The sequence below is a fragment of the Budorcas taxicolor genome, chromosome 19 (genome assembly GCF_023091745.1).
Source record: "Budorcas taxicolor isolate Tak-1 chromosome 19, Takin1.1, whole genome shotgun sequence".
NCBI classification, from domain to species: domain Eukaryota; kingdom Metazoa; phylum Chordata; class Mammalia; order Artiodactyla; family Bovidae; genus Budorcas; species Budorcas taxicolor.
In genome coordinates, this window is record NC_068928.1 from 39330909 (window position 1) to 39358119 (window position 27211).

A 27211-nucleotide genomic window follows, 5' to 3' on the forward strand; every position below is an offset into this window, starting at 1 on the left:
CATGACCAACAGATCCCTCCTGGAACCGAGATGGTGGCCGCCCCAGAGCCACATTCCTGGCAGTTTGAGACGTTCTGTGTTATCTCTGCTTCCACTCATCAAACATTCAGAAATGCTAAGATCCAGACCCAGAGAGCCCTGCCATGCAATCAAGAGACGTCCATGGCTCAAAGGAGAGCTTGGCATGTCCCGTTTTGTTTCCACACCAGACACCAGTGGGAGAGGGTTGGTTTGGTCAGAAGAAATCAGACTGACAGATCCAGCCACAAACTTCCCTCCGAGATGGTGGCTACCGTACAAAAAAATTGAAGATGGGGGATCAGGAGGAATTTTTCATTTACTCATTCACATCTTCCTCTGCTCATTCAGTTATTCATTTAATAATCATGACTCGAGCCCTAGCAGGGGACCCCAGAGATCAATACAATGAGAATCCTATACCCCAAGGAGCTTGCAGCCCAGCGAGGGAGGCCCCTCAGCACAGATGCAAAGTAGAAAAGGGACCGAAGGAGGAGAGGAGACAAGGAAAGGAAACGCTCAGGGAGCAGAGTAGGAGGAAAAACAGAAAATACAAGTAAAAATCAGGGGCAGGGGGGCGGGGTTGGGGGAGGGCACCAGGATGGATAAAAAGCCACAGCAAGCACCATGGAGGATCCCTATCAGGAGCAGGGAGATGACAAAATGGGCACGGTGACGACACCCCCTCCCATGCCCTTACTTGGCTGCTCCTTCTCACTCCTCTGCTGCCAGTTCCCGGGCCTCCTCTTCCCCACCCAGCACCAAGGTACAGCACGGGCCTCTGCCACATTTCTCAAGTTTGCCTTTGCAACGAAAGGAAGGTTCTGGAACAGGAGAAGGTTCCAGTGCTTGGGCCATCCAAGGCTATTCTGGGGCCAGCCAAGTGGCAGGTTGCCATTTGGAGCTTTTAATAAGGAAATCCTCATTAATCGATTCCATTAATTCAGAATCTATCAGTTTTGATATTGGAGACCCTAAAGTTGCTTTTATACTGTCCATGAAAGACAGGGTTTCTTAAATGAATACAGGAAATTATATTGACTTCTGGGCCCCCCTCCAGTCAAATAAAGAGTGTATCAACTACTCTGTATGTTTTGCCTGCTTCTGCAAACAGACGCTACTAATCTGAATCTTTTCTCTGCAACAAAGCACACTCTGCAGACTCTCTACTCCAAAGCTTGCAGAGTGGTTTCTGCAAGGAAGTGATGGTAAGAGAAACTCTGCCTGTTTTCCTCACTCAATCCCAGGAATGAGACTGTGCAGAATTCCCTCCACCTTCAGACAGGGGTGGGAGGAAAGTGTTGGGAGCCTGGGGGAAGGAAAGAGTCCCCCAGACATGGTTCAGTGGCCGGGGGATTCTTGAATAGTGAGGAGTAAATGCCACTCCTCACAGCACCCTAGGCAGGGAGGAGGCAAGCTTGGGTGCCAGGGCGGGGACATCATCTATTCTATAGGACAAGTGGGTTGGGACAACAGGAATATCCACAGTGACTATCACAGTGACACTGTCTGTGGACTAAAGGCCTCTCCCTGAACTTCCATCATGGTGTTTTGAAATATGTTGTTATTGGGTTGGCCAAAAAGTTCATTTTCCATAACATCTTACGGAAAAACCCAAATGAACTTCTTGGCCAACCCAATATTTGCATCTCAACCAAATTCAAATGAATTCCCTATTTGCTGGGTTGACTATCAGACCCAGAGGAATCTGATCTCTCAGCCACATAAAAGCCATCACTCTGAAAAGCAGGAGTTGTAGCCTATTTTCAAATCCACTGAAGGCCGTGGATACAGCCCTAGAAAAACGCGTACACGTGATTTACTTCACCCACACCTCAGTGTTCCTCTCAAGTCCACACGTGATCCCCAAGCTGAAAAGTCTCTGACAGAAAGTCCATGGGATTTTCCAGGCAAGAGTGCTGGAGTGGATTGCCATTTCCTTCTCCAGGGTTATCAGAGCACTCACCCCTAAACTCAGATGCCAGGCTCTGTTCTCACCTAGCATCACCAGAGGGCAGGGCACACGGTCTCTACCACACCCAGCCTCTTCAGCACCCGTTCTGGGGCTCATTTTTTGAGCACCTGCTCTGCTGCAGGCACTGGGCTAAGTGCTGGAGCCCCGAGGAGCTCACAGCTAGTTGGGGAGAAGACGAATGCGGCAGGATGGTGTCATGAGTTCTATAGTAAAGCTCTTAACAAAGTACCCAGAGGATGGAGGAGGAACGTGAATTCTGCTGCATGGAGGAAGCTGGACCAATGAATAAGTAGGACTGTGCCAAGCGGTAAAAGGACGAGGGCAGGGGGTGGCATTTTACATGAGGAACTGCATCGGAAAGATGGAGATTCCCCCTTGGCATGTTTGGGGAACACAGGGCATGCAGACCAGTGCTGACTGGACGGAGTGGTGGGTGACAGGAGGGTTCAGAGACCAGCCCACAAAGGTAGGCCTGTGCCCATAATACATGTGAGAAATATAATGAACACTATGTGTGTTATCCATGAAAGTTATTAAGAGAATAAATCCTAAGAGTTTTCATCACAAGGAAAAAAATCTTTTTTTTTTTTTGCTTTAATTTTGCATCTTCCTGAGATGGGAGATGCTGACTAAACTTATTATAATCATTTCGTGATGTATGTAAGTCAGATCCTTATGCTATAACACCTGAAAGTTACACAGTGCTATATGGCTTCTCTTGTGGCTCAGACGGTAAAGACTCCACCCGCAATGCTGGAGACCTGGGTTCAATCCCTTGGTTGGGAAGATCCCCTAGAGGAGGGCATGGCAACCCACTCCAATATTCTTGCCTGGAAAATCCCCATGGACAGAGGAGCCTGGAGGGTTCCAGTCCATGGGGTCGCAAAGAGTAGGACACGACTCAATAACGCTGAAAGAAACACAAAACAGTAGGCTATGCCCAGCTGTGTAGGCCCCAAGTGCCACACTAAGAACTCTGAATTGATGCTGGCCCATAAGGAGCCAGAGAATGACAAGATCAGCTCTGTCTGGCAATGACAACAAGGAGCAGGGGGACAGGGGACAGGGGGCAGGAGCCTGGAGGCCGGGAGCTGCTGGGCAGTGTCTTGAGTCAGACGTGGGTTTCCCTTGGCTGGTAGACTCAGCGCCTCATGAACCACAGCTGGAGTCACCTGATCTAGCCCACAACAGCCCTTTTATCTCCTCCAGTTCTCACGGAACAGGCGCAGCCGCCCTCCTGTTATTTCAGGTGGGTTCTGCTTCCTCCCTCGCTCCTCATTACCACCTCCCCACATCGCCCTGGCTTGCTCTAAAACAGCCTTTCATTCTAGAACCACAGAGAAGCCTCAGAGGCAGACACTCTCGGGGGATCTGACTTCCTCTAACTCACCCTCATTCTGCAGCTGGATCCAACACACATTTCCTGCCACTGGGCACCGGGCCTGTGAGGGAGGCACAGACCCCACCCCCGAGGTGCATCAAACAGGGTGGTGGTGAGGGGCAGGGAGGCATGGATACCCAGAGCAGTCCTTCCTGTAAAGCAGCCTGGGTGTGTGCACACGGTGCTGTGGGTGTTTGGGGAACTGAGGAGGGAAGGATTCCCCGCTCTGGATGGAGTGGGAGTTGGTCGGATTTAGAAAGCCCCAATGGTGGACACTAGGGTTTAAAATACAGAAGATTTGGGTTTCAGTTCTAACCCTCAGAGCTGTGTAAAAGCAAGTCACGCCACCTCTCTGAGCCTCCTTGACTTCATTTAGAAAGAAACAAACGCACAGACTTCATTACAGTGCTGCAGGATAACCCAATAAGATAACTACAAGCTCAGTATCTAGGGATGCGGTTGTAATCAGTGTGCCCCTAAATGACCCCAGTGATCCCTGTCTCCTGGGATTCACACCCTGTTTAATCCCATCTTGAGTGTGGGCTGGACCTAGGAATGTCCTTCCAACCAGCAGAAAGTGGCAAAAGTGATGAGGTTATGAGAAGGCCCTGGCTTCCCTCTCGCTTGCTCACCCTCTACTGCTGTCTTCCTTGCCTGCTCTGATGGAAGCCAGCTGCCACATTATGAACTGTCCTATGGAGACGTTCAGGAGCCAGAACCGAAGGGGGAACTGAATTTTGTCACAACCACGCGAAAGCTCTTAGATGTCCCCCCAACAGTCACTGAGGCAAGCCTGGCAACCACCTTGAGAGCAGCCTGTGAAAGAGTCTAGACCAGAGGACCCAGTTAAGTCATGCTTTGTTTCCAGATCCATAGAAACTCTGAGATAATGTTTTAAGCCTCTAAGTTTTGGCACAATTTGTTATGCAGCAGTAGCTAACTAATACCATCAGGGTGATACTGAAACTCGTAACTAGCTCCGTGTAGGTTTTAACTAACCAATTAGAGTAGTCGACTGGTGGAACAGAGCAGGGTCTGAGCCACTCACTAGAGTGCTGGGAGTTTGGGGGTGGGAGAAGGGACAGTGGAGGGACAGGTGAAGTGATGGGAATTAACCTTATGGAAATACTCAGACAAGAGCATAAAAGTACATATTTGTAAGAATATTCACTGCAGTATTATTTGTTGTAATGAAAGATTGAAACAACTGAAAAGTCTGGGCCCAGGGGACTGGTTCAATTAAGGTACATCCATGCAAGGGGTGAAGCGACTTAGCAGCAGCAGCAGCAGCAGCATGCAAGGGGTATACAGTCATTAAAAAGAGTGATCCAGAAAGAGGGGCAGGATATACTTTATTCAGGAGCAGAACAGAGGACATCTTATGCCATTGTTCATGTTAAATACACTTATGTATACTTATCTGAAGGCTTGTAGCTATAGAAATACCCTGGTGGCCCTGGTTGCCTCCAGGAAGGGGAATTGGGAACGAGGATCAGGGACAGGAGAGAAATCTAATTTTCCTGTCTCCTGAAGCCCCCTGTGATGCTCCTCCTATCATCTGGGTTTGGGAGGCAATTACGGTTGTGTTCTGGGAGGGCTAATAAACCCTAATTTGGTGTCTTTGGAGATTTTTCTAAGTGGAGAGTGTGCTGAGTGGAAGGGCCCTGGCTCCGCACCCACCTCCACCACCAGAGCAGTGCCTCCCACTGGAGATTTTCTTGGAAAAATGGTTCCTCGGCTCAAATGAAGAGAAGTTGGAACTCACTCTGTCCCTTCTCTTCCACACTTAACTCTCCCCACTCCTCCAACCACTTCCTGCCACTGCCCCCTCCCTCTCCAGTCTGGCTCAATCGGAGCTGAGTTCAGCCCCGTCCAGTGATCTCTGTGGGTCCCTGGGGTCTCACCTGGTACATCTGGGGATGGATTGAGAATCATGAAGGCATCTGACAGGCCTGCTTTGACAGGGTGCTGGGACGAGCTGATTTCCAGGACAGGTATAGGGATCTGCAGAGGGGGAAGAAGAGGCTCCGTCTACCCCTCAAACATTCTTGGACCAGCTCTCCTTGGAGCTTCGGACCCATCTGCCTGGTGGGCATTGGCTCCTGGAGGGCTCAGACATCTCAAACCCATCCAAATTCCAAGTCTTCCCCTCATCATCTCCAAACACGTTTCCTTTTTCTTTTCTTTCTCTTTGTGAATGGCACCTCCATGGAGGAGTCACCCTCAGCCTCTCCCAGCTTCCTTTCATTTCCCTCCTCCTCTGTCAAACACATCTCCAATCCTGTTAACTGGCCTGCTAACAGGCTCTCAAATCTATCCAGTTCTCTCCATCACCCCCACCCCACCCCAAGCTGGCCCGTTCTGCATCATCTCCCAGCATTCCCTCTGAGTCCCAGCCCTCTGCTCTCCACTTTGAAGCCAGAGTGGTGTTTTTCAAGATTTTTTTTTTTTTGATGTGGACCATTTTTAAGGTCTGTATTGCATTTGTTACAATATTGTTTCTGTTTTGCTTTTTCAGCTGGGAGGCATGTAGGATCTTAGCTCCCCAACCAGAGATGGAACCCACACCACCTGCACTTAACCACTGGACTGCCAGGGAAATCCCTAGGCCCCGTTCTTTCAGTGCTTTATACCAGCCAGGCTCAGTCCTGCCACAGAGCCTTTGCATATGCTTTGCTCCCTCCCAGAACACACTTCACCCTCCTCTTTGCTTCCTTAACTCCTACACGTTCTGAAGATTTCAACTCTTTTCCTCAGGAGAGCCTCCCAGGCTCCTGTTCAGGTAGAGCCCCGTGAAAGGCTTTCCTGGCATCACTATTTAAGAGCACTTGCCCCCACAGTTACTATCTATCCCCCGAGCCAGATTCTCAGCTGCACGAAGATGGGCCAGCAGCCATCCTGTGAACTTCTGTATCTCTAGCACCATACCCTAAGTCTGGCGCACTACAGGGCTTCAACATATTTGTTGAATGAAAGAATGGCCCACTCACCTCTTTGTAGCCAAAGACAATGCGGCCGTCTTGGTGCAGAGCCGCCTGGAAGGTGAAGCTGCCCCTGTCCTCCCGACCCTGGAGGTAGACGTGGTCCCACTGAACGACAAAGACTGTGCCTGGTGAGGAGAGCAGAGACTTGGCTGGTCAGGGAGGTCGTGCGGGGAGCAGGGCCCTGCAGAAATGGTGGCCCACGTGGATGGGACACCAGCTGGTGCCTTTAGCGATGATGGGGGCAGTTTGCAAATTTGACAGGAGGCAGAAGCTGGGCAGCCCACAGTCTGCCTCCCAAGCTGGAGAGGAGCCAGGAGACCCTGCTTCACCCTCCCCGCCGCCAACTAGGTACTGTGATTGTACCTGTATCATCTCCAACCCCAAGCACGGCCCTGTCCTTCTTGCCTATCCTGACCCCCTGAGATGAAAAGGAGGAGAAACAGTAGAAATTTCTGTTCTCCTGGGGCAGAAGGTAGGTTTCCTAGGGACAACCTGGTGAGAGTAAGAAACAATCAAGGTCTCTAATATTTATTTCACCTCTACTGAGAGCCAAATGTTTTCATGTAATTTTCTCATCAGGTAGCAGGCGTTTTGTCCCCAGGTGAGGAAAATGAACACAAAGGTATGGTAGCTGCCGTGCTGTGTGACTGTGGGCAAGTCCCTAGCCATCTCTGGGCCTTGGGTGCCTCTAAAGGGGCTAGACCAAGGGATCCCTGGAGCTGGATGAATTAAAGTCTGAGCTCTGATCTCACCATTGTCAAAATAAGCAACTGTGGAGTTGTCAGAGTAGCCAGGGTTGAAGTTGGCCATCAGAGGGGCCACGTACTGAGTTGCTGTGAGCATCCGATGGACCACATCACCCATGAAGATGAAGCCTGGGGTGGGAAGAAGTGTAGATGAGTCATCCGAGATGGACTTGCTTCCTTGTGCAGGAAGGAGTAGTGTGGATGGAGCTGGAAGTGAGTCTTAGACCTCTGACCTCCAGCATCAGATGCTGGGCATGGGTCTGGTGTATACAGAGCAAAAGGGCCCCAGACTAGAGAAGGTTCTCTCTGCCCCTCCACCCATCTCTGTCCCTTGGAAAGTGCACAGGAATCCAAGATGGGCTCCCTCATAGCAACAGGGAGCCTGGTCCCAGGAAACAGGCTCTCAGTGCAGTCTCCTCCCTCTCACTCACAGACTCAGAAGCACAAGGGCCAAGGGACTGTCCACACTGGCCTGTGCTGACCCAGAGGGAGACACATGCACCCACATCCACACACACACACACACGCACACACATAATTGAGTCAGCAGATGTGAGGGAGGTGGTCCGAAACACTCATGACCTCTCACCTGAGAGTGGGGTCCCAAGAGAGAGCCACATGTGGGACCCACCCCAGTCCATCTGTAAAACCCTGTCTCCCATGAACCTTCCCAGTTAGGTCCCAGGTTCTGGCTGAAATCTCCACACCCTCTTCCAGCCCCACAGACAAGGCCTTACCTCCGGTTGCTATGGTGATCTGCCGCAGAGGATGCCCGTAGAAAGGGAAATCAAAGGACAAGACCACTCTCTGCAGGGGACAGGAGAGAGTCAGCAGGGCCAACCTGTAGGCCAGGTGGCCGGGCAGTCACACTGCCCCATGCTTATCTGGATGGGGTGGGGGGGTAGGCATGTCCAGGGCAGGCCCCCAGGACCACAGGTGGGCACCCCAACTCTGGTCAAGCCCCCTAGGATCCTCTGGGAAGGCACTCCCCAGACCCCAGACCTCAGACCATAGCCACGCCCACTGACCAGGCAGAGTGGGCTGGCCCCCAACCTCCCAGCCCAGGGCAGCGCTGCCAGGGACTGGGGCACTCACCGAAGCCTGCCGGTGGGTGTTGGAGAGGATTCTGTGAACTTTCACTTGGCTCCGGTTGGCCTTGGCCACGTCCACCCACAGCTCCTGGCTGCGGGGCTCGCTGGGACCGTACAGACGGGACACATAGTAGCTGTGGTTGTCCTCCTGCGTTACCCAAGACAGAGTCCGCAGGAGGGTGAGGAGACAGCATGCCGGCAACCACCCTCTGCACCTCCTCCATCCAGACGTCTGGATAGAGAATCCACGGTCCTCCCAGACCATAGCCCAGAAGAGCTGGTTTAGGCCTGGGAGCCCCTTGCACGCCGTTGGCCCTGGAGAGCTCAGTACCTGCCCCCTAGCTATGCCCCCAACAGCTCTGCTCCAGCTAAATCCATGCCTGCTATACCTGTGCTCCACTCTGCCATCCCCAGGACAGGCCAGGGGGCTTTTCCTGGAGCCCTGAGCTCCGCTCCCCCCTACCTCACTCCCACCCCAGAGCACACCCAAGGCAGAGCTCAACTCGGGGAGTGAAGGAGCAACAGATAAGGGAGCCCCTAAGAGAGCCTTGTCTTCAGGGAGCTCCCAGACTGAGGGGGAGACACAGCCCCCTGCCCTGGGGAGCACCCAGTTTAACAGAGAAGAAAAATCTGAATCTTGGAAGCTACCCATCTAAAGACGGAGGCAGATCCTTGATCTTGGGCATTGCTAGCCTAATGGAGGAGGTGGGACCCGTGCAAACAGAGACCCTCTAGCAGAGAGATAAGACAGGGCCCATACGAGTCACTAAAGAGTTCAGAATGGGGAAAGAAACAGCAATGATGCCTTCAAGACATATGCTTAAGCTTTACTATGTGCCTGATTGGGACAAAATAAAGAACAAGCCAGAATCCAGAGGGCTGGGAGTTAATTCTGTAAAGCCTCTCCTGCAAGGGAGCATTTAGGGGCAGGATTTAAGAGAGGCTGGGAAACAATCAGCAGAAAGAGCGGAAGAGCCTGGGGAGGAGGCCATGTCAAAGCCTTTCAGCCCATCTGGGAGTGTAGCCGAGGAGGAGCGGAGGCACAGCGGGCAGGTCCATTTGGCCGCTGCCACAGCCACGGGGCTGCTGACCCGTGCAGAGCCCTGGGCGTTGCGGGTCATTAATCAGGCTGTCGGGCGGCAGCGGCTGCAGACACAGCAGAGCTAACCAGGTTCTCCCTGCCAAGCTGCCAGCTGCCCAGGCAGCCCTTGCCCGGGTCCCAGCACGAGCAGGGTGAGGGTCACCTGCTCTCTCCACCCGCCCAGAGGCAGACTCTGTTCTTCTGACAAGAGACACACTCTGGGGCCTGGGGTTGGGGCAGGGCTGGGGGAAGATGAGCAGGAGAAACACGGGGCCAGGCGGGGTGGGGGTGGGGGGTAGATTTCCTTTGGCCACTGCCTTGTTCCTCCCCTCCAGCCTCTAGACTGCCGGCCCCTCCACCCATTCCTAGCACGGACATCAAGCAAATCTAAACAAATCGGAAACACATGAGGCCACACTCCTCTGCTCATAAGTCATCTGGGGCTCCCACTGCCCTGGAGACGAAAACCCAAACCTCAGCCTTGCACATGAGGTTCCACCAGGAGCCCGCCCCACCCTCTCTCTAGCTTCGCTTCTCGCTCTCTCTCCTTCACCTATGCATCCTTGGGCGCCCACTCACCAGACCAACTCCCCAGCAGTCTCAGGCCGCCAGTGGTCACTCAGGCCTTTGCATATGCTGATCTTCCTGCCTGGAATGACTCTGCTTTCTCCCCAGGCAGATCCCTCCTCTTCAATGCTCAGCTTAAAGATCACCTTATTGATCTTCTCCCCCGACTTGCCCAGTGAGGACCTCCACCATCCACAGTAGTCCTCAAGGGGTGACTCATGGGTACTGTTTGTGAGAGTCACCTGGGCCCATGCTTGCTGGATTTCTGGTTTTACTCATGAAACCTCCTGAGGGGGAGCCAACCTGATGCCACCAACCATGGGTGCCCATGGATATTGCCTCCCACTGCTGCCACAGTCATCCACCCTGAGGTCCTAGAAGATGCCCAGAGGAGGAAGTACTGCATCTCAGCTTGTCCACAGGCGTTGGGATATCTGTGCTCCCAGCCTCCCTCAAGAAAGCAGCCCCTTCAGCTTCTGCTTCTTCCCTCATCCCACCCCCTACCAAAGACTAGAAGTTACATTTTCCCCACTGGGTCTCCAAGTTTCCTATCCCCAGTCATTTCTGCTGGTATCCCCACCTTGACCACCAAAAAAAAGAAAAAAGCAAAAAACGACCCCCAAAATCACCTGACACCACTAAGCAAAATAGTATGGAGGTCCCTCAGAAAACTAAAACTAGAATTATCATATGATCCAACAATCCCACTCCTGAGCATATATCTAGACAAAACTATAATTTAAAAATATACATGCACTCCTATCTTCATAGCAGCACTATTCACAATAGCCAAGGGATGAAAATAACCTGAATGTCCATGGACAGATGACTGGGTAAAGCAGACGTGGCACATATATACAATGAAAAACTACTCAGTCAGAAAAGAATGAAATAATGCCACTTGCAGCAGCATGGATACAACTGGAGATTATCATATACATGAAGGAAGTCAAAAGGAGAAAGACAAATACCATATGACATCACTTACACGTGGAATTTAAAATAGGACACAAATGAACCGGTCTACAAAACAGAAGTAGACTCACGGACATAGAAAGCAGACTTGTGGTTGCCACAGGGAAGGAGTGTACAGAAAGGATGGACTGGGAGTTTGAGATTAGCAGGTGCAAAGTATTTCACATAGAAAGGATAAACAAGGTTCTACCTTATAGCACAGGGAACTCGATTCAGTATCCTGAGACCATAATGGAAAAGAATATAGAAAAGAATGCGTATATATGTGTGTGTGTGTGTGTGTGTGTGTATACTGACTCACTTAGCTGTATAGAAGAAATTAACACAACATTGTAAATTAACTATGTATGCATGCATGCTAAGCTCCTTCAGTCGTGTCCAACTCTTTCAGACCCTATGAACTATAGCCCACCAAGTTCCTCTCTTATTCCTTTCTCCAGGGGATCTTCCTGACCCAGGAATCGAACCTGGCTATCTTGCATTGTAGGCAGAATCTTTACCATCTGAGCCACCAGGGAAACCTGGTAAATTAACTATACTTCAATTAAAAAAATAAAAAAGAAAAGAAGCTCCAGGAAAAAAAAAAAAAAAAACCTGCCAAGAAAGAAAGCCCCTTGCACACCAACTCATGCAAAGACACATGAACAAATGTGCCCACGAGAAGAGTCCGAAGGCCCCCAAGCTGCTTCCAGGAATCACGTGGTGAGTGGGTTTTGTTCCACCTCAAAGAACAACCACAGGGGGCCCTGACCAACACTCTGCACCTGAAAGTCTGCAGGACCGCAACTCTGAAGCCAGTTCAGGCTCAGCTGCGACCGCCTGCCACAGACACACCCATCGCTCAGTTCTCTCCACTGGGTCCAACAAAGGAGTGGTTTCGTAAACAGCATCAGTGGGCCTAACGCTTTGCCTGAAGAAAGGAAACCCTAGTTTAGATGCTATTCAACCCACCATTGAGATGTCCTCTCCAACCTCCACCCCATCGCCTCAAACTCTGAGCCCCTGACACAGAGGGACAGGCAAAATCAACCTCTGCACCACGGCTCAGGATCCCTGAATCCTCAATGCCTGAGAAGGGTTTGCTGAGGTGAGGCGAGGCCTGTGCAGGGAGCCCAGAACCTTCCTTTTGCCCTTTTATAGAAGTAAGAGGGACCAGTGCCTAGCGCAGTCAAGATTTTGGGAGTAAACTTGCTTCCCTAATTCCTGGGCTGTCTTTTCATGAAAAGTAGGGGAGGAGGACATGAGCAGCCAACAGAGCCAAACAGGGTCTAGGTGGCACTCTAGTCCTTTTAAAAAATATATTTATTTAATTTAATTAATTTATTTGGTTGTGTCAGGTCTTAGATGCGACATGAGGGATCTAGTTCCCTGGTCAGAGATCAAACCCTACCAGGCCCCTTGCATTGGAAGTTGGGAGTCTTAGCCACTGGACCACCAAGGAAGTCCCTCTTTGACCTGGTGAACTAACCAGGTTAGTCCTTTTGAATGCACAGAAGGTTTAATTGTGTCCGTCATAAAGCTATGTTTAACTCATAACCTCCAGTACTTTGGATATGACCATATATGGAAATGAGAGTCTTTGCAGATGTCAAGTTAAGAAGAGGTTCTACTGCATTAGGGTTGGACCTAAATCCAATGACAGGCTTGTTATATGATTGTTACAAAACAAAGGAGAGGGAGATTTAGATACAGAGACACAGACGGGGCACAGGGAAGAAGTCCGTGTGACAAGATAGAGATTGGAGTGATGTAGTTTACAAAGAAACACCAAGGATTATCAGAGGCCACCAGAAACTGGGAGGAGGCAAGGAAGATCTCCCCTAACCTCCGGAGTGACTGTGACCTTGCTGACACCTTGATTCAGATTTCTGGCCAAAACTGTGAGAGAATAATTTCTATTGTTTTAAGCCACCCAGTCTGTGATACTCTGTTACGGCAGCCCTAGGAGGCTAATTCACAAGTCCACAGTTGTGTGATGCTATGCCTCAAGGGGCAGCCCTCAATGTCTCCCCCTTCTTGTCACAGTCCAGCTTGGAACATTCTGTGGCTTCCCAGCTGCACTCAGATTGAAGGCCACATTCCTTACCATGACCTCCAAGGCCCTGTGAGGCAAACTCTAGACTTCGCCTATCCAATATTCATTATCCCGCTTCTTTATTAATAGCACATTGATTTTGTAGCAAGCAGCATGTAGTCAACTAAAAAACTTCATTCCCTGGATGACTTAAGGCTTACCATGTGATGCAGGCTGGCTTATGAGATATACTGAAGGTTCTAGTAGAGCCTTCTACAAGAGGTCAAATTTGACTGCTCATCCCTCTTGCCTTTCCCCTTCTCTTTATTCCTGCCTGGAATGCAGATATGATGACTGGAGCTTCAACAGCCATCTTGTGAGCATTAAGACAAGTGAAAGGGTAGTCACTCAGTCATGTCCGACTCTTTGCAACCTCATGGACTATAGCCTGCCAGGCTCCTCTGTCCATGGGGTTCCCCAGGCAAGAATACCGGAGTGGGTAGCCATTCCCTTCTCCAAGAGATCTTCCCAATCCAGGAATCAAACCCTGGTCTCCTGCATTGGAGGCAGATTCTTTACCATCTGAGCCACCAGGGAAGCAATAAAGATAAGATAGGATAGTGGAGTGGACAGTTAGATGGAACCTGGGCTTTCAATGCCTGAAATCACCAAGTGCTTGTCTGACTCAGGACCTTGGTACTTCCTATGCCTCAAAACCTCTTTTTCACGCGGTTCAGAAGCTGACTCCTCATGGTCCTTCAGACCTCAGTTCGGTGGTCACTTCTTCAGGTGCTCTTTCATCAGGAGTGGCTTCCTGATGTCCCTGTTACACTCTCATCACACCTCGTGGTCTTCTGCTTTTCCATGTGTTGCACACTTGCGATGACTGATTTGACTTTTAGACTTGTTATCTCCATACCTGCCTTTCCTAGAAGACCATAATTTCCTCACAAGTAAGGTCAGCCTTTACCTATGGTGGGTTATTTTTAGGCTGTGCTGTACAGCATGTGGGATCTTAGTTCCCAAACCAGAGATCCGATCCGTGTCCCCCTGTACTGGGAGTGTGGGGTGTGAACCACTAGACCACCAGGGAAGTCCCACCTCTGGGGTTTAAGCAGAGTATGTGTTCGATTGGAGGATATGTTGATAAGTGAATGACCAACCATTCATAATTTCAAAGCATAGTTTGTTGAAAGCCTACTCTTCCTTTGTTTTATTGCTATCGCCATGCATTCTAGTGAGCAGGATGGGATGTTATTACCAAACAAAGCGAGACAGAGGCTCATGGGGAACAGGTTTAAAACAGCTGCCTGGAGGCCTGGAAAAGGGTCTGGTTTCCATCACCTAATCCCTGGGACTCACCTGGTGACATTGTTCAGCAAACCTGCAAGCACTGGAAATGAGAGCCCTGCACAGAAGCCACGCTCTACAGTTGTGAAGCCCAAACAGACGCTGACACATCTTTTGCTATGTCGCCTAAGAGGCAAAGGGTGGGGTGACGGGGGATGTGTCTCACCAGCCTGTTACTCTGAGTCCTCTGCCCATGAAGGACAAACAGCCCACCACCCTAGCCAGCGCTGCTCCGCTGAGGAGGCTGTGTGCTACTGCGGAATCCTGGGACAGGGTCAGCTCATTCTTGGAGTTCCCAAGAAGCCTTCCAATGGCACATCTTAACTGACAGCAAGGAGATCGAACCAGTCCTAAAGGAAATCAACCCTGAATATTCACTGGAAGGACTGATGCTGAAGCTGAAGCTCCAACAAGGACGGCATCCTCCCTCATCACTGATGGCAGCTGACAGACACAAGCGCCACTTGTGAAGGAAGCAACTCTCTGGACAGCGTTCCCACAGGCAGGACATCAGGCACAGGGGAAGGCGCCTCCAGCTCCCCGTCTTCTCCTCCCCAAACGCTCGTACCATCACCTGAGGAGGCCCTTCCAGTCAAAAGACCTGAATTGGTACAGTTGCAGCTTGAAGCACATCCCTTGGGCTGTATTCCTGTCTGGAGTGGGGCAGGGTAGGAGGAATTTGAGATGCAGGCAAGGGGAGAGGATGAGAAAAACAGTTCTCTGTCAAAAGAGGAAAGAAGGAGAGAGGGAGGGAGGGAAGGAAGGAAGGAAGTCGCCTAATTCCTCAAGCTCTTCTCTAAGGAAGTGAAGCTATGAGGGAGATGCTTTCAGGCCATGCAAGGAAACCTGGATCCCACCTGCTCAGACTCGAAGCAGGTGCTGGTAGTCCAGTGGTTAAGACTCTACATTTCCAACACAGGCAGCATGGGTTCAATTCCTGGGCAGGGAGGTTCCCCATGCTGCCGCCTGACCAAAAGCCACAACAATAGACCCAGAGGACGTGTACTCGGTCACATGACTGAGAGGGCAGCAGGGCAGCAAGTGAGGAGCACAGGGCCTCTGTTGTAATCAGGGCCTTCTCCTAAGTGTGACTGCTGTTCCGCAGAAAGGAGAAGGAAGCCAGCCCTCACATGGGGCTTCAGTAAATATATGTTGGATAAGTGAAAAAGGGACCGAGTTGAGGAGGTTCTCAAAAGACAGAAAAAGCAGTCCTGGTTCCTGATGGCTTTCTAGGTCCGAGGTCAGGCTGGAAGGTCAGGCTTCATCTCTAGCCCATGGATCCCATGGCAGGTCTCTGAACTCTCTCTATAAACCTTTCCCAAGACAGCTTGAATGGGTCCTTGGAAACAAAAGAGCCCTAAAGAGAACAGTTGTGCTCTAGGGGTGATCAGAGGAAGGATTTTGAGGGATAGCCCAGAGAGTCCTTCACCAGCATAAATAGCAAGAATCTGCATGGAAAGAGAGAGACGAGAAACTAAATTTCTGGGAGAATTTTTCCTTGGCTGCCATGTTTTTCCTTCTACAAAGGCAGTCGCCACTGGCCTCTGGGCTTGGTGGTGGCTTGGGATTCACCAGCCATGGGGGTGCTTTCTGTCTGCCACTGCATCCCTTAGCATGTGCCAGCGGCATGCAGTTTTGATGGTGCAAGTCCACTCATGGTAGACCCTGAAAACTATCTCCCAGTAATCCTCCTCCTCACCTTCCTTCAGTAGCAGAATCGCCCAGTTTTTGTTAGACACATGGGCATCTGGCTAGATCACATTTCCCTGCCCTCCTTACAGCTACATGTAGCTATATGACTATGTCTGACCAATGGAAGATGAGAAGAATGATTCCCCTCAATAGGAATGAAGAGGCTCTCACCTTTCTTAGTTTCCATTGGCTGGGATGCAGATGTGATGGCAGGAGCTGAAACAGCCATTTTGGACCATAACATGAGAGATAAATGTTGTAGAGGGAAGCTGGGTGTCTTAACACCATAGACACACTACAGCAACTCCTGCTTACTTATGCTCACACTATTACATGGAAGAAGGGAATAAACCTCTTTCATGTCTAAGTACCTTGTCAGTTGGTCATTTTTACAACAGCTGAATCTGTATCCTAATTAATACAAGCTTCTAAATGGCCTCCTCAGGCCACTCAATCCGAAGCCTTCTTCACTGTTTTCCACATAGATATGTCTCCTGAAAGGGCTTTCCAGGTGGCTCAGTGGTAAAGAACCTGCCTGCCAATGTAGGAGCTGCAGGTTTGATCCCTGGGTCGGGAAGATCCCCTGGAGGAGGAAATGGCAACCCAATCCAGCATTTTTCCTGGGATAATCCCATGGACAGAGGAGCCTGGCGGGCTACAGTCCATGGGGTCACAAAGAGTCAGACACAGTTGAAGTGACTGGGCACAACAAAGGAAAAGGACTTAGAGGCTTGCCTGGCAGTGAACTCACCTGAGGAATTCACACACTTCACAGCTGACACCGCATTTGACCTGCTACCTGTGGGGTAGACCTGTTACCTCGGAGGGCAGCCTTCCAGGCACTGTGGCCAGAGGCCTGAAGCTGTGATGGGGGTGACCTGACACTACAGAAGGGCAGAGAGCATAGCACAAGCCAGACCACTTGGCAAGTCCACCAGAGGGAACCGTGTTTCCTTGAAATGCCTGCAAGAAGCCCCAGTGGGTAAACCACATTCATTTGGGGAAGCAGCATGACGTGGCTTTCAAACTTTTTTGGCCATGAAACCCTTTCTTCCAATTAACCTTCCATGGAGGCGCAATACATAAATTACATCAAAGTAAAGCACTCTGCAGGGAGAAAAGAGAAGGCCTGGAACCCAGCCTGCTGTTCTATTTCCCTCTCTACCACCCTCCACTCATGGTGGCCCCCGGAGTACCTCTGGGAACCCTAAGGGTTCTGTGGACTGCAACTTGAAAACCACTCTTCTAGGATCGAGGGCTGGGGCTGGGAGTTAGCAGCCCCAAGTTCAACAACTAGCCTCACTATATAATAGTTGGTGCCACACATTCCTCTCCCCTCTGAGCATCAGTTCCCTCATCAGTAACCTTTCTCACAGAGCTCTTGCAAGAATTAGACAAAACATAACACATAAAGCTCTTAACCCAGCAGCCACAGTAGGGGTTTGAAAAGTGGGAGCTGTTATGATGAATCTGTTGAACCTTTCCAGGAAAGGTCTTGATTGTGGAGGCTGCCTCCTCAAAACCATCCCCAGCTCCATCTTCAGCGCCTGCTGTTTCAGTGTCTCTTCTGCCTCAATTATTCATGCTGGGAGCCTGCCAGGCACTTCATTTCTGACAGCGGGGCAGCATTTACCTTGGCTGAGCTCAAGCCGTTTCTGGACAAAAACTCTGGCTAAGCTGTCACCATCAGCCCATCACCTGCCAGCCAACTGGCAGGTGGAAATGCTGGGGCAGGCGACCAAGTGCACCCTGCAGGGCCTGTTGAAGAAGCCAGGCTGGCCGAGCTGGTTAGAATGGCGGGCCAGGCAGCTGGGTCCAACCCAAGACATGCTGAGGGGGTTACTGGGTATCCCACTGCCTGCCTCCACTGCTCTAGGAGGCCTTCCAAGGCCAATGGAAATGTTTTCTAGATCCCTGCTACTCAAAGTGTGGCCCAGGGACCAGCACCTTCAGATTCACCTGAGAGCTCACCAGAAGTGCAGAATCCAGGTGCGTGTGTGCTAAATCCTCAGTCGTGTCTGACTCTTTGCGACGCTATAGACCGTAGCCCGCCAGGCTCCTCTGTCCACAGGACTCTCCAGGTAAGAATGCTGGAGTGGGTTGCCATTTCCTATTCCAGGAAATCTTCTCCACCCAGGGACGGAACCCACATCTCTTATGTCTCCTGCATTGGCAGGCGGGTTCTTTACCAGTAGTGCCAGCTGCAGAATCCAGACGCAACCCCGAAACTGCTGGATCAAAATCCACATTTACACAAGCTTCCCAGGGCATTATTTGGCACAATAAAGTTTGAAAAGCTCTGGTTAAGACGTGCCCTCTGTATGGACCAACATGTCACTCGTTTCTGTCTCTGAGGTCTCCGAGGACAGAAAGACCTGAGTCCTCATCCTGGCTCTGCCACTCACTAGCTGTGCAACCTTTGCCCAGCACTTTAGGTCTCTGTTCCCAGATAGTATTAGACACACTTGCTTCCTGGAGTGTTGTTGTTCAATCGCTCAGTTGTGCCCAACTCTGTGTGATCCCATTGACTGTAGCATGCCAGGCTTCCCTGTCCTTCACCAACTCCCAGAGCTTGCTCAAACTCATGTCCATTGAGTCGGTGATGCCATCCAACCATCATGTCCTCTGTCGTCCCCTTCTCCTCCTGCCTTCAGTCTTTCCCAGCATCAGGGTCTTTTCCAATGAGTAGGCTTTTTGCATCAGGCAGCCAAGGTATTGGAGCTTCAGCTTCAGTATCAGTCCTTCCAATGAATATTCAGGCCTGATTTCCTTTAGGATTGACTGGTTTCATCTCCTTGCTGCCCAAGGGACTCTCAAGAGTCTTCTCCAGCACCACAGTTTGAAGGCAACAATTCTTTGGTGCTCAGCCTTTTTTATTGTCCAGCTCTCACATTCATGCATGACTAATGGAAAAACCACAACTTTGACTATACTGACCTTTGTCATTGAGTGGATGAAATGTAAGGCCGGGGAGTGAGGCCAGCTCTCAGGGAGGGCTCCTTTAGTCTCCCTCACCTCATGCACCTACATAATAACCTCAATCTGCCCTCTTGAGGCATTCAAGCCTCAGACTGAAATAAACCACATGGAACATTGTCATCACAGAATTGCAGAAAGTAGGTCCCATGAGCTAGCCTGGAAAGGGAGAGACCCAGGCTAGACAAAGAGGCTTTGATATAGTGCTGAAGACCATATGGGTAAAGAGGTGTCAGGGTGCGTGAGGCTGACCTGAGAAGGTGCTGAAAGAGGGGTTTGGACCAGGCTTGGAAAGAGGGTGTGAACTGGTTTTCTAGACAAAGTATTTTTTAATACCCCCTGACACTTCATGGAAATGGAAGAATCATCTTATCCTGACACTGATTCAATATGCGGCCTTTTGGAGGAGTATCTATCAGTCAACCAGAGATTTTGACAGCATCAATATATTTCATGTAACCACAGAGAATTAAAACAACAAGGAACAAAAAAAAACAAAAACAAAAACAGGCCTCCTCTACCCATCACCTGGTCCCATTCTGGCATATTTCCTTCTAGTCTTTTTCATCTGGATGTAATTTCACGTAGCTATAATCCTGCTGACTACCCAGTTGTGTGGACGGCTTCTGTCATGTTTCATGATATCTGAAGCAGTTTTTGATGCTGAACATGGTCTTTTAACAATCATTTGTAAATGAGTCATGACCATCTACTCAGAAGAAAACACATAATTTTCTTAACTATCTCCTTATTCAGGAGCACTTAGTTTCCAGTTTTTATGCTCTATTTTTCTATTTTAAATACTACTCTGATGAATTTGTTGATACACTTTCATATCTGGAATTATCATCCCTGCTTCAAAGCCTCTGATGCAAAGCAGTGCTTCTCAAGTTTTAATGTGCATAAGAATCACCTGGGGGTCAGATTCTGTTTCTGCAGGTCTGAGGGGCCTGAGCAACTGCATTCCTAACAAGCTCCCACTATACAATGAGTAATTGTGATAATATGAAGAGTAGCCCCTAAAGCTTCAAGGCCAGGAAATCCTCCTTTGTGGCTGGGGTCCCATTTTTGTACTTCCAGCTAAGATCTGGGGAGAAACCACTACTCATTTTTCCTAGAACTTTCTCATTAACTTTTCAGTCAATTAGCTCAACTGATTTTTATGAAAACTCTACGAGACATTTAGGTGAGGAAACCGAGGTTTAGAGTGACAATCAGCAAAGATACACACTATTTACCATATTGGGACCAGATTAAGATGGCCCACTGTCCCAATGTGCCTGAGACTGAGGGGTCTCCCAGGATGCTGGACATTCAGTGCCAAAAACAGCACCATCTCGGGAAAACACAGATGGTTGGTCACTCAACCAGAGCCTAATTCAGAGTCAGCTAATGTCTGTCATTCCCAACCCCGGGCTCCTTTATGTAGGTTAGTGTATGACACCTTTGCTATTAGGCAATAGCATCCTCATGTGACAATGAAGAAATGGGCTCAGAGAGGTTAAGAAACCTGCCTAACACAAAAAGACAAATCACCCAATTTTACAAATGGGCAAAAGAAAAATAAATGGGCAAAGGACATAAGTAGGCATTTCTCCAAAGAAAATGTACAAATGGCCAACAAGCACAAGAAAAGAAGCTCATATCATTAGTTATTCAGTTCAGTTCAGTTCAGTCGCTCAGTCGTGTCCGACTCTTCGCGACCCCATGAATCACAGCACGCCAGGCCTCCCTGTCTGTCACCAACTTCCGGAGTTCACTCAGACTCATGTCCATCGAGTCCATGAGGCCATCCAGCCATCTCATCCTGGGTCGTCCCCTTCTCCTCCTGCCCCCAATCCCTCCCAGCATTAGAGTCTTTTCCAATGAGTCAACTCTTCACATGAGGTGGCCAAAGTATTGGAGTTTCAGCTTCAGCATCATTCCTTCCAATGAACACCCAGGACTGATCTTTAGGATGGACTGGTTGGATCTCCTTGCAGTCCAAGGGACTCTCAAGAGTCTTCTCCAACACCTCAGTTCAAAAGCATCAATTCTTTGGCACTCAGCCTTCTTCACAGTCCAACTCTCACATCCATACATGACTACTAGAAAAATCATAGCCTTGACTAGACGGACCTTTGTTGGCAAGGTAATATCTCTGCTTTTCAATATGCTATCTAGTTTGGTCATTACTTTCCTTCCAAAGAGTAAGCGTCTTTTAATTTCATGGCTGCAGTCACCATCTGCCGTGAGTTTGGAGCCCCCCAAAAATAAAGTCTGACACTGTTTCCACAGTTTCTCCATCTATTTCCCATGAAGTGATGGGACCAGATGCCATGATCTTCGTTTTCTGAATGTTGAGCTTTAGGCCAACTTTTTCACTCTCCTCTTTCACTTTTAAGAAGCTTTTTAGTTCCTCTTCACTTTCTGCCATAAGGGTGGTGTCATCTGCATATCTGAGGTTATTGATATTTTTCCCCCGCAATCTTGATTCCAGCTTGTGCTTCTTCCAGCCCAGTGTTTCTCATGATGCACCCTGCATATAAGTTAAATAAGCAGGATGACAATATACAGCCTTGACGTACTCCTTTTCCTATTTGGAACCAGTCTGTTGTTCCATGCCCAGTTCTAACTGTTGCTTCCTGACCTGCATATAGGTTTCTCAAGAGGGAGGTCAGGTGGTCTGGTATTCCCATCTCTTTCAGAATATTCCACAGTTTATTGTGATCCACACAGTCAAAGGCTTTGGCATAGTCAATAAAGCAGAAATAGATGTTTTTCTGGAACTCTTTTGCTTTTTCCATGATCCAGCGGATGTTGGCAATTTGATCTCTGGTTCCTCTGCCTTTTCTAAAACCAGCTTGAACATCTGGAAGTTCACGGTTCACGTACTGCTGAAGCCTGGCTTGAAGAATTTTGAGCATTACTTCACTAGCGTGTGAGATGAGTGCAACTGTGCGGTAGTTTGAGCATTCTTTGGCATTGCCTTTCTTTGGGATTGGAATGAAGACTTACCTTTTCCAGTCCTGTGGCCACTGCTGAGTTTTCCAAATTTGCTGGCATATTGAGTGCAGCACTTTCACAGCATCATCTTTCGGGATCTGAAATAGCTCAACTGGAATTCCATCACCTCCACTAGCTTTCTTCGTAGTGATGCTTTCTAAGGCCCACTTGACTCCACATTCCAGGATGTCTGGCCCTAGGTGAGTGATCACACCATCATGATTATCTGGGTCGTGAAGCTCTTTTTCATACAGTGCTTCTGTGTATTCTTGCCACCTCTTCTTAATATCTTCTGCTTCTGTTAGGTCCATACCATGTCTGTCGTTTATCGAGCCCATCTTTGCATGAAATGTTCCCTTGGTATCTCTAATTTTCTTGAAGAGATCTCTAGTCTTTCCCATTCTGTTGTTTCCCTCTATTTCTTTGCATTGATCATGGAGGAAGGCTTTCTTATCTCTTCTTGCTATTCTTTGGAACTCTGCATTGAAATGCTTATATCTTTCTTTTTCTCCTTTGCTTTTCTCTTCTCTTCTTTTCACAGCTATTTGTAAGGCCTCCCCAGACAGCCATTTTGCTTTTTTGCATTTCTTTTCCATGCGGATGGTCTTGATCCCTGTCTCCTGCACAATGTCATGAACCTCCGTCCATAGTTCATCAGGCACTCTGTCTATCAGATCTAGTCCCTTAAATCCATTTCTCACTTCCACTGTATAATCATAAGGGATTTGATTTAGGTCATTAGGGAAACACAAAGCAAAACCATAGTGAGATACTAGATCGCACCCACTAGGATGCTATAATTTAAAAAAAAGAGAGAGAGAAAGAATAAATGTTGGCAAGGATGTGGAGAAATGGGAACCCTCATACACTGCTGGTGGGAATGTAATATGGTTCAGTCACTGTGGAAAACAGTCTGGCAGTTCCTCAAAGAGTTTAGCATAGAATTACACTATGACTCAGCAATTTCACTTCTAGGTATATACCACAAAGAGCTGAAAATATGTACTCTAACAAAGTACACGTATACATGTTCACAGCAGCACTGTTCACAATAGCCAAAAGGAGGAAACCTAAATGTCTATCAACCAAGGAACAGATGAACAAAACTGGTATATCCATATAATGGAAGACACTATTCAGGCATAAAATGGATAGCCGTGAAAACATTATGCCAGGGGAAAGAAACGAGACAGGAAAGATCATATATGGTATTTCATTTATATATGAACTATGCAGAACAGGTAAATTCATAGAAAGAGAACACAGATTGGGGGTTACTTGGGACTGGAGGCGGGGGCTGTGGAGCGACAGCCTACATCCAGGGTTTCCTTTTGGGGGATGAAACTGTTTCGGGACTAGATAGAGATGATGGTAGCACAACACCGTGGGCGTGTTAAACGCACTTCACTTTAAAATGGTTAATTTTTTAATGTGAATTTAACCTCGACAAGAAAGAAAGAAAACCAACCAACCGACCGACCGACCAACTAGCCGGCTGAAAGGAAAGAGAAAGCGTCAACGAAAGGGACCTGCGTGGGAGGCGGACCGCCTTAGGCTGAGCAGCCAAGCAGAGGGCGCTGTGGCACACTTACCGAGCCACGCAGGGGAGACATCCCCGACTGAGAACCCATCAAGTGCCTGGCATTTTGCTCTTGAGTCTCAACTTTGTAAGATCAGTACCTACCCACTCCATTTGAGAAATCTGAAGCTAGTAGGGGTTTGAAATGCCAGGTTCATTAACTGAAGGTTTTTAAGTGCCCGGCCCAAGGTCTGCCGCTGGTGCATGCCAGATGGGAGGCCAGGACGGTGGTACTCTTTCCGCAGCGCTGAAGATTGAATGTCCAGACTCCATCTTTCACCTCTCAGGACACGCCTCCTTTTCACAATATCTCTTATTTTCTCTCTCTTTGCAATTCAGCTCACAACTTTCCTTCCACCCACCTCACCTTTTACCCTCAGGAATCTTCCCCTAGCAGGCTCCTCACCCCACCCCTGCCCCTGAGTGCAGGCACTGGCATGCCTGGGTTCTTCCCTGAGCCATTGCTTGGGGCTCTTCTTGTGTCCCTGCTTCGAGTCTGTCTGTCCTGTCTTCCCTAGGCCCTCAGGTCTGGGGAGGGGGCCTTCTAGATGTTTCATTTTGGGAACTGCCTCCTTTGGGCGAGTGTAGAAACCAGGCAGATGTACCCACTTGTCCCTCTTGCTGCCCAACTGTCTTGAATGCTATGGTCCTGCCCAGCTGCAGAGTTCCTCAGCATTCCTAGGCTTGCCAGGGCGGTTGGATGTGCTGGGAAGTTTTGCTTGGGTCAGAGAGAGAGGAGAGGAATTCAGGGAAGGGAGGCCAGGGGGAATACTGGGGTGAGAGGTGGGGAGTCAGAATTTTCTGTTATGGAGTAAAACTGTTCTATTACGGGGGAACTCCCAAATCTGAATGCTCTTAAACTTGGTTCCTTCCAAACTGTGTACCAGACATGAACCACAGAACCAAGAAAACCCTTCATTTGGATTTGGAAATCCCCAGGTTTGAAGACAGCCAGCCTCTTGGAGGATAAACTGTGCCTCTTCCCAGATTTCTGACTTAGCACTACAGCCTTCCCCAATCCCTCCCTCCCCTATAAAATTTCCAGTGTCCCCAGGGCCTCAGGATTGGCCTTGGTGGAAAATCTATGGAAAGCTTGAGTCCAGACAAGAATCCTATTTCCACGGGGAAATAGGATGGTAGATGGTGGCAGAGTGGGCGTGGGAATAAAATCCAAGGAGATGGCTCTGAGTCCACCCTGGGAACACAGGCCAGACGCCTCAAAGTTTCCAAAACAAGAGGTCCGAGTTGAAGGAGCATTGTGGCAAGGTGGCCAGGCAGGAGGTGCTGGGCAGAAGGGACTAGGAAGAAGGGGTGAGGCCAAAGGAGTGAGACAGGAAGATGGGGGTGGGGGCGGTGGGGCTGGGCAGAGAAGGTCTGGAATGGGGGCTGGGCAGACAGGCTGAGGTGAGGGAGCTGGGCCAGCAGGGAAGCCGGGGCCAGGAGGGCGGACTAAGGAGCCATGAAGGGAAATGAGGGGGCTCCTGGGTAGGGTGAGGGGGTGGGGGCAAAAGGGATGGTAGCCCAGGTGCCAGGCCCTCAGCCTCTCGAGCAGAGGGAACCAGAGTCTGGTTCCTTTTGGCACAGAACAGACTGTGATGTGGATAAATGGTGGAAATGTTGTCCTGTGGAAGCCGAAGAGAACTTCCTGAAGCAGACCAAATCAAGCTTGCTGAAATGTCCCCTTTCTGCCACTTCCCTCTCGCTCAGCCCTCTGCTGCCAAGATGGAGTTTCCTTTGGACAAGGAGAATCCAGCTCTCAGAGATGCTGAGACACAGGAGAAGCAGGCCTCTCTGGGCCCCTTCCCGGGACACCTCAAGAGGGCCTGCTGTCCAGGGTAGGGTGAGCACACAGCCCGGGGGGTGTGGAGGTCTGGCTGTGCTGAAGAGAGGCAGTCATTACCATTCTCCACTGAGCGCTGCTCAGGGCAAGGCCTAATGGGTTCAAGGCCAGGTAGGAATGGAGCACAGACCTCTCTGAGGATTCAGGCACGAGGCCCCCACGCCAGGTTGCAGTGTGTGTACATGTGTTCCCATGTGTATAGGGTATATAAGCACTGACATTGTCTTACGTGTGTGGGAACCCAGAAGTTAGTAGAGTTGGGTCCTTTGAGGCCAGTACGTCCAATGACTCACCCCGGGCAAAACCTCTTCTCTTCACCAACCCTGTCTTTCAAGGCCTCTGGAGATGGGAAATCCCTACCTCCTTTGTTCCTTCAAAGGAGGAACGCCCACTGTGGGCCAGGCACTGGCGACAGAGTGATAAGACAATCTCAGATCACATGTGCCTCGGTTTCAGGGAAAGAGAGGCAATACAAACAAACAGATAATTCCATACAGGAAGGGATATGAGCTATAGAGAAAAATAATCCTTTCCCTCTGCCCCAGTCCCAACCCTGCAGCTATTAGAAAATAGCCACATCTAGAAGTTTCTCTATTGCAGGCTAAATACTCCAGGCTCCTTCAACCATTCAGACTACTCTGGTTTCTACATAACCATCTGAAAGGGGACACAAGCCCCTCAGCCATGGTCAAGGCAAGAAACACCCTCCCTCCCCACCACAGGATTCCCAGAGCTCCAACCCTTGTCGCCGGGGTTTCTGTGGGTTTCCATGAACACAGCTGGCTCCCACCTCCGTCCTTGGCAGCCACTCCACACTCCTGACTCATCCCAGCCCACAAGCAGTGAGGAGCTCCAACTCTTTTCCTCATGAACTGCTGCTAAGCCACATCTCTCCCACCTGATTTTAAGCTGAAGTGCCAGGATTTATATTTGTCCTGGAAGTTTCATCCGGCCTGAGGCCACCTATCATCCAGCCTACAGAGGAGGGGTTCTGGTTCCTAATCTGACATCTGAACTCTCTTCCGACAGTCAGAGAAGTCTCATCTAGAAGTTTGATTTTCCAATCTTCTGGGCAGAGCTAGGGACAGGTCTACTGCAGTCAGAGGGGCTTTCCAGGGTGGGGCCGTGCTCCTTCACGTGGACTCTTTTTTTTTCCTTCTGGCTGCACCAAATGACATGGGGGATCTTAGTTCCCCAACCAGGAATAGAACCCCTGCCCCCCTGCAGTAGAAGCACGGAGTCTTAACCATCAGACCACCAGAGAAGTCCTCCTTCGTGTGGACTCCTGATGTGTGGAGGGGGCCACAAAGCCCCCAGGGTGGTGGAAGTCTTGTGATCAAGTACAGACGCATGGCACCTGAGAAAGCCTCCCCTTCCGGTGATCAGTCTGGTAATGGATTTTAAAATGGGCGTGGAATGTTATAGCTCAGAAGTTCCCACACATAGAGAACCATCAGTATCATATGGGGGGACAGCTGCAGTGTTTCTCAACCAGTCAGTTCCGGGTGGAGCCCGAGAATTTATGTTGTTTTTTAGGCTCTGGGGTTATTGAATCCATACTGGCTCTTAACGATCCCCACTGCCCTTTCCGAACGCCCACAGACAATTGCTTCCAGAAGGCCACGTCTCTGTGCCTCTCTTCCGCAAGGGCCTCTCTGCCCAAACTGGGCCATGGTCCTCTGACCGTGGTGTCTGGCCCAGAGCAAATACCAGTTCTTTAACTGATGGCCCAACAAATCTGGAGGTTGGGGGAGGAGTGAGCCTCCAGGCGTTCCCTTCCTTGGGGTGCCTCCCCTGCCCTGGCCCTCCGTCCCATCACCCCACCATGGCTCCATGGTTCTGCTGGATGAAGAAGACAGGGCAGGATGGGAAGTGAATGGGACTGCCTTCTCTGAGGCTCCACGTCAGGGTTGGTATTAGGGTGAGGTGAGGGAGGCCCCGACTTCCGGTCTAACCC

General features: G+C 49.8%; 1 protein-coding gene across 1 annotated transcript in view; it reads right to left on the minus strand.

Annotated features, from left to right (window-relative positions):
• The window catches only part of PLXDC1 (plexin domain containing 1), a 63000-nt gene that overhangs the window by 24284 nt on the left and 11505 nt on the right, over window positions 1-27211 (minus strand). The window contains exons 3-7 of the mRNA XM_052657951.1: window positions 8200-8343; window positions 7842-7911; window positions 7111-7233; window positions 6365-6483; window positions 5279-5378 (exon numbers count right to left, since the gene is read on the minus strand). Of these exons, the coding sequence (XP_052513911.1) occupies window positions 5279-5378; window positions 6365-6483; window positions 7111-7233; window positions 7842-7911; window positions 8200-8343 (556 nt within the window). The remainder of the gene's footprint in view (window positions 1-5278; window positions 5379-6364; window positions 6484-7110; window positions 7234-7841; window positions 7912-8199; window positions 8344-27211) is intronic.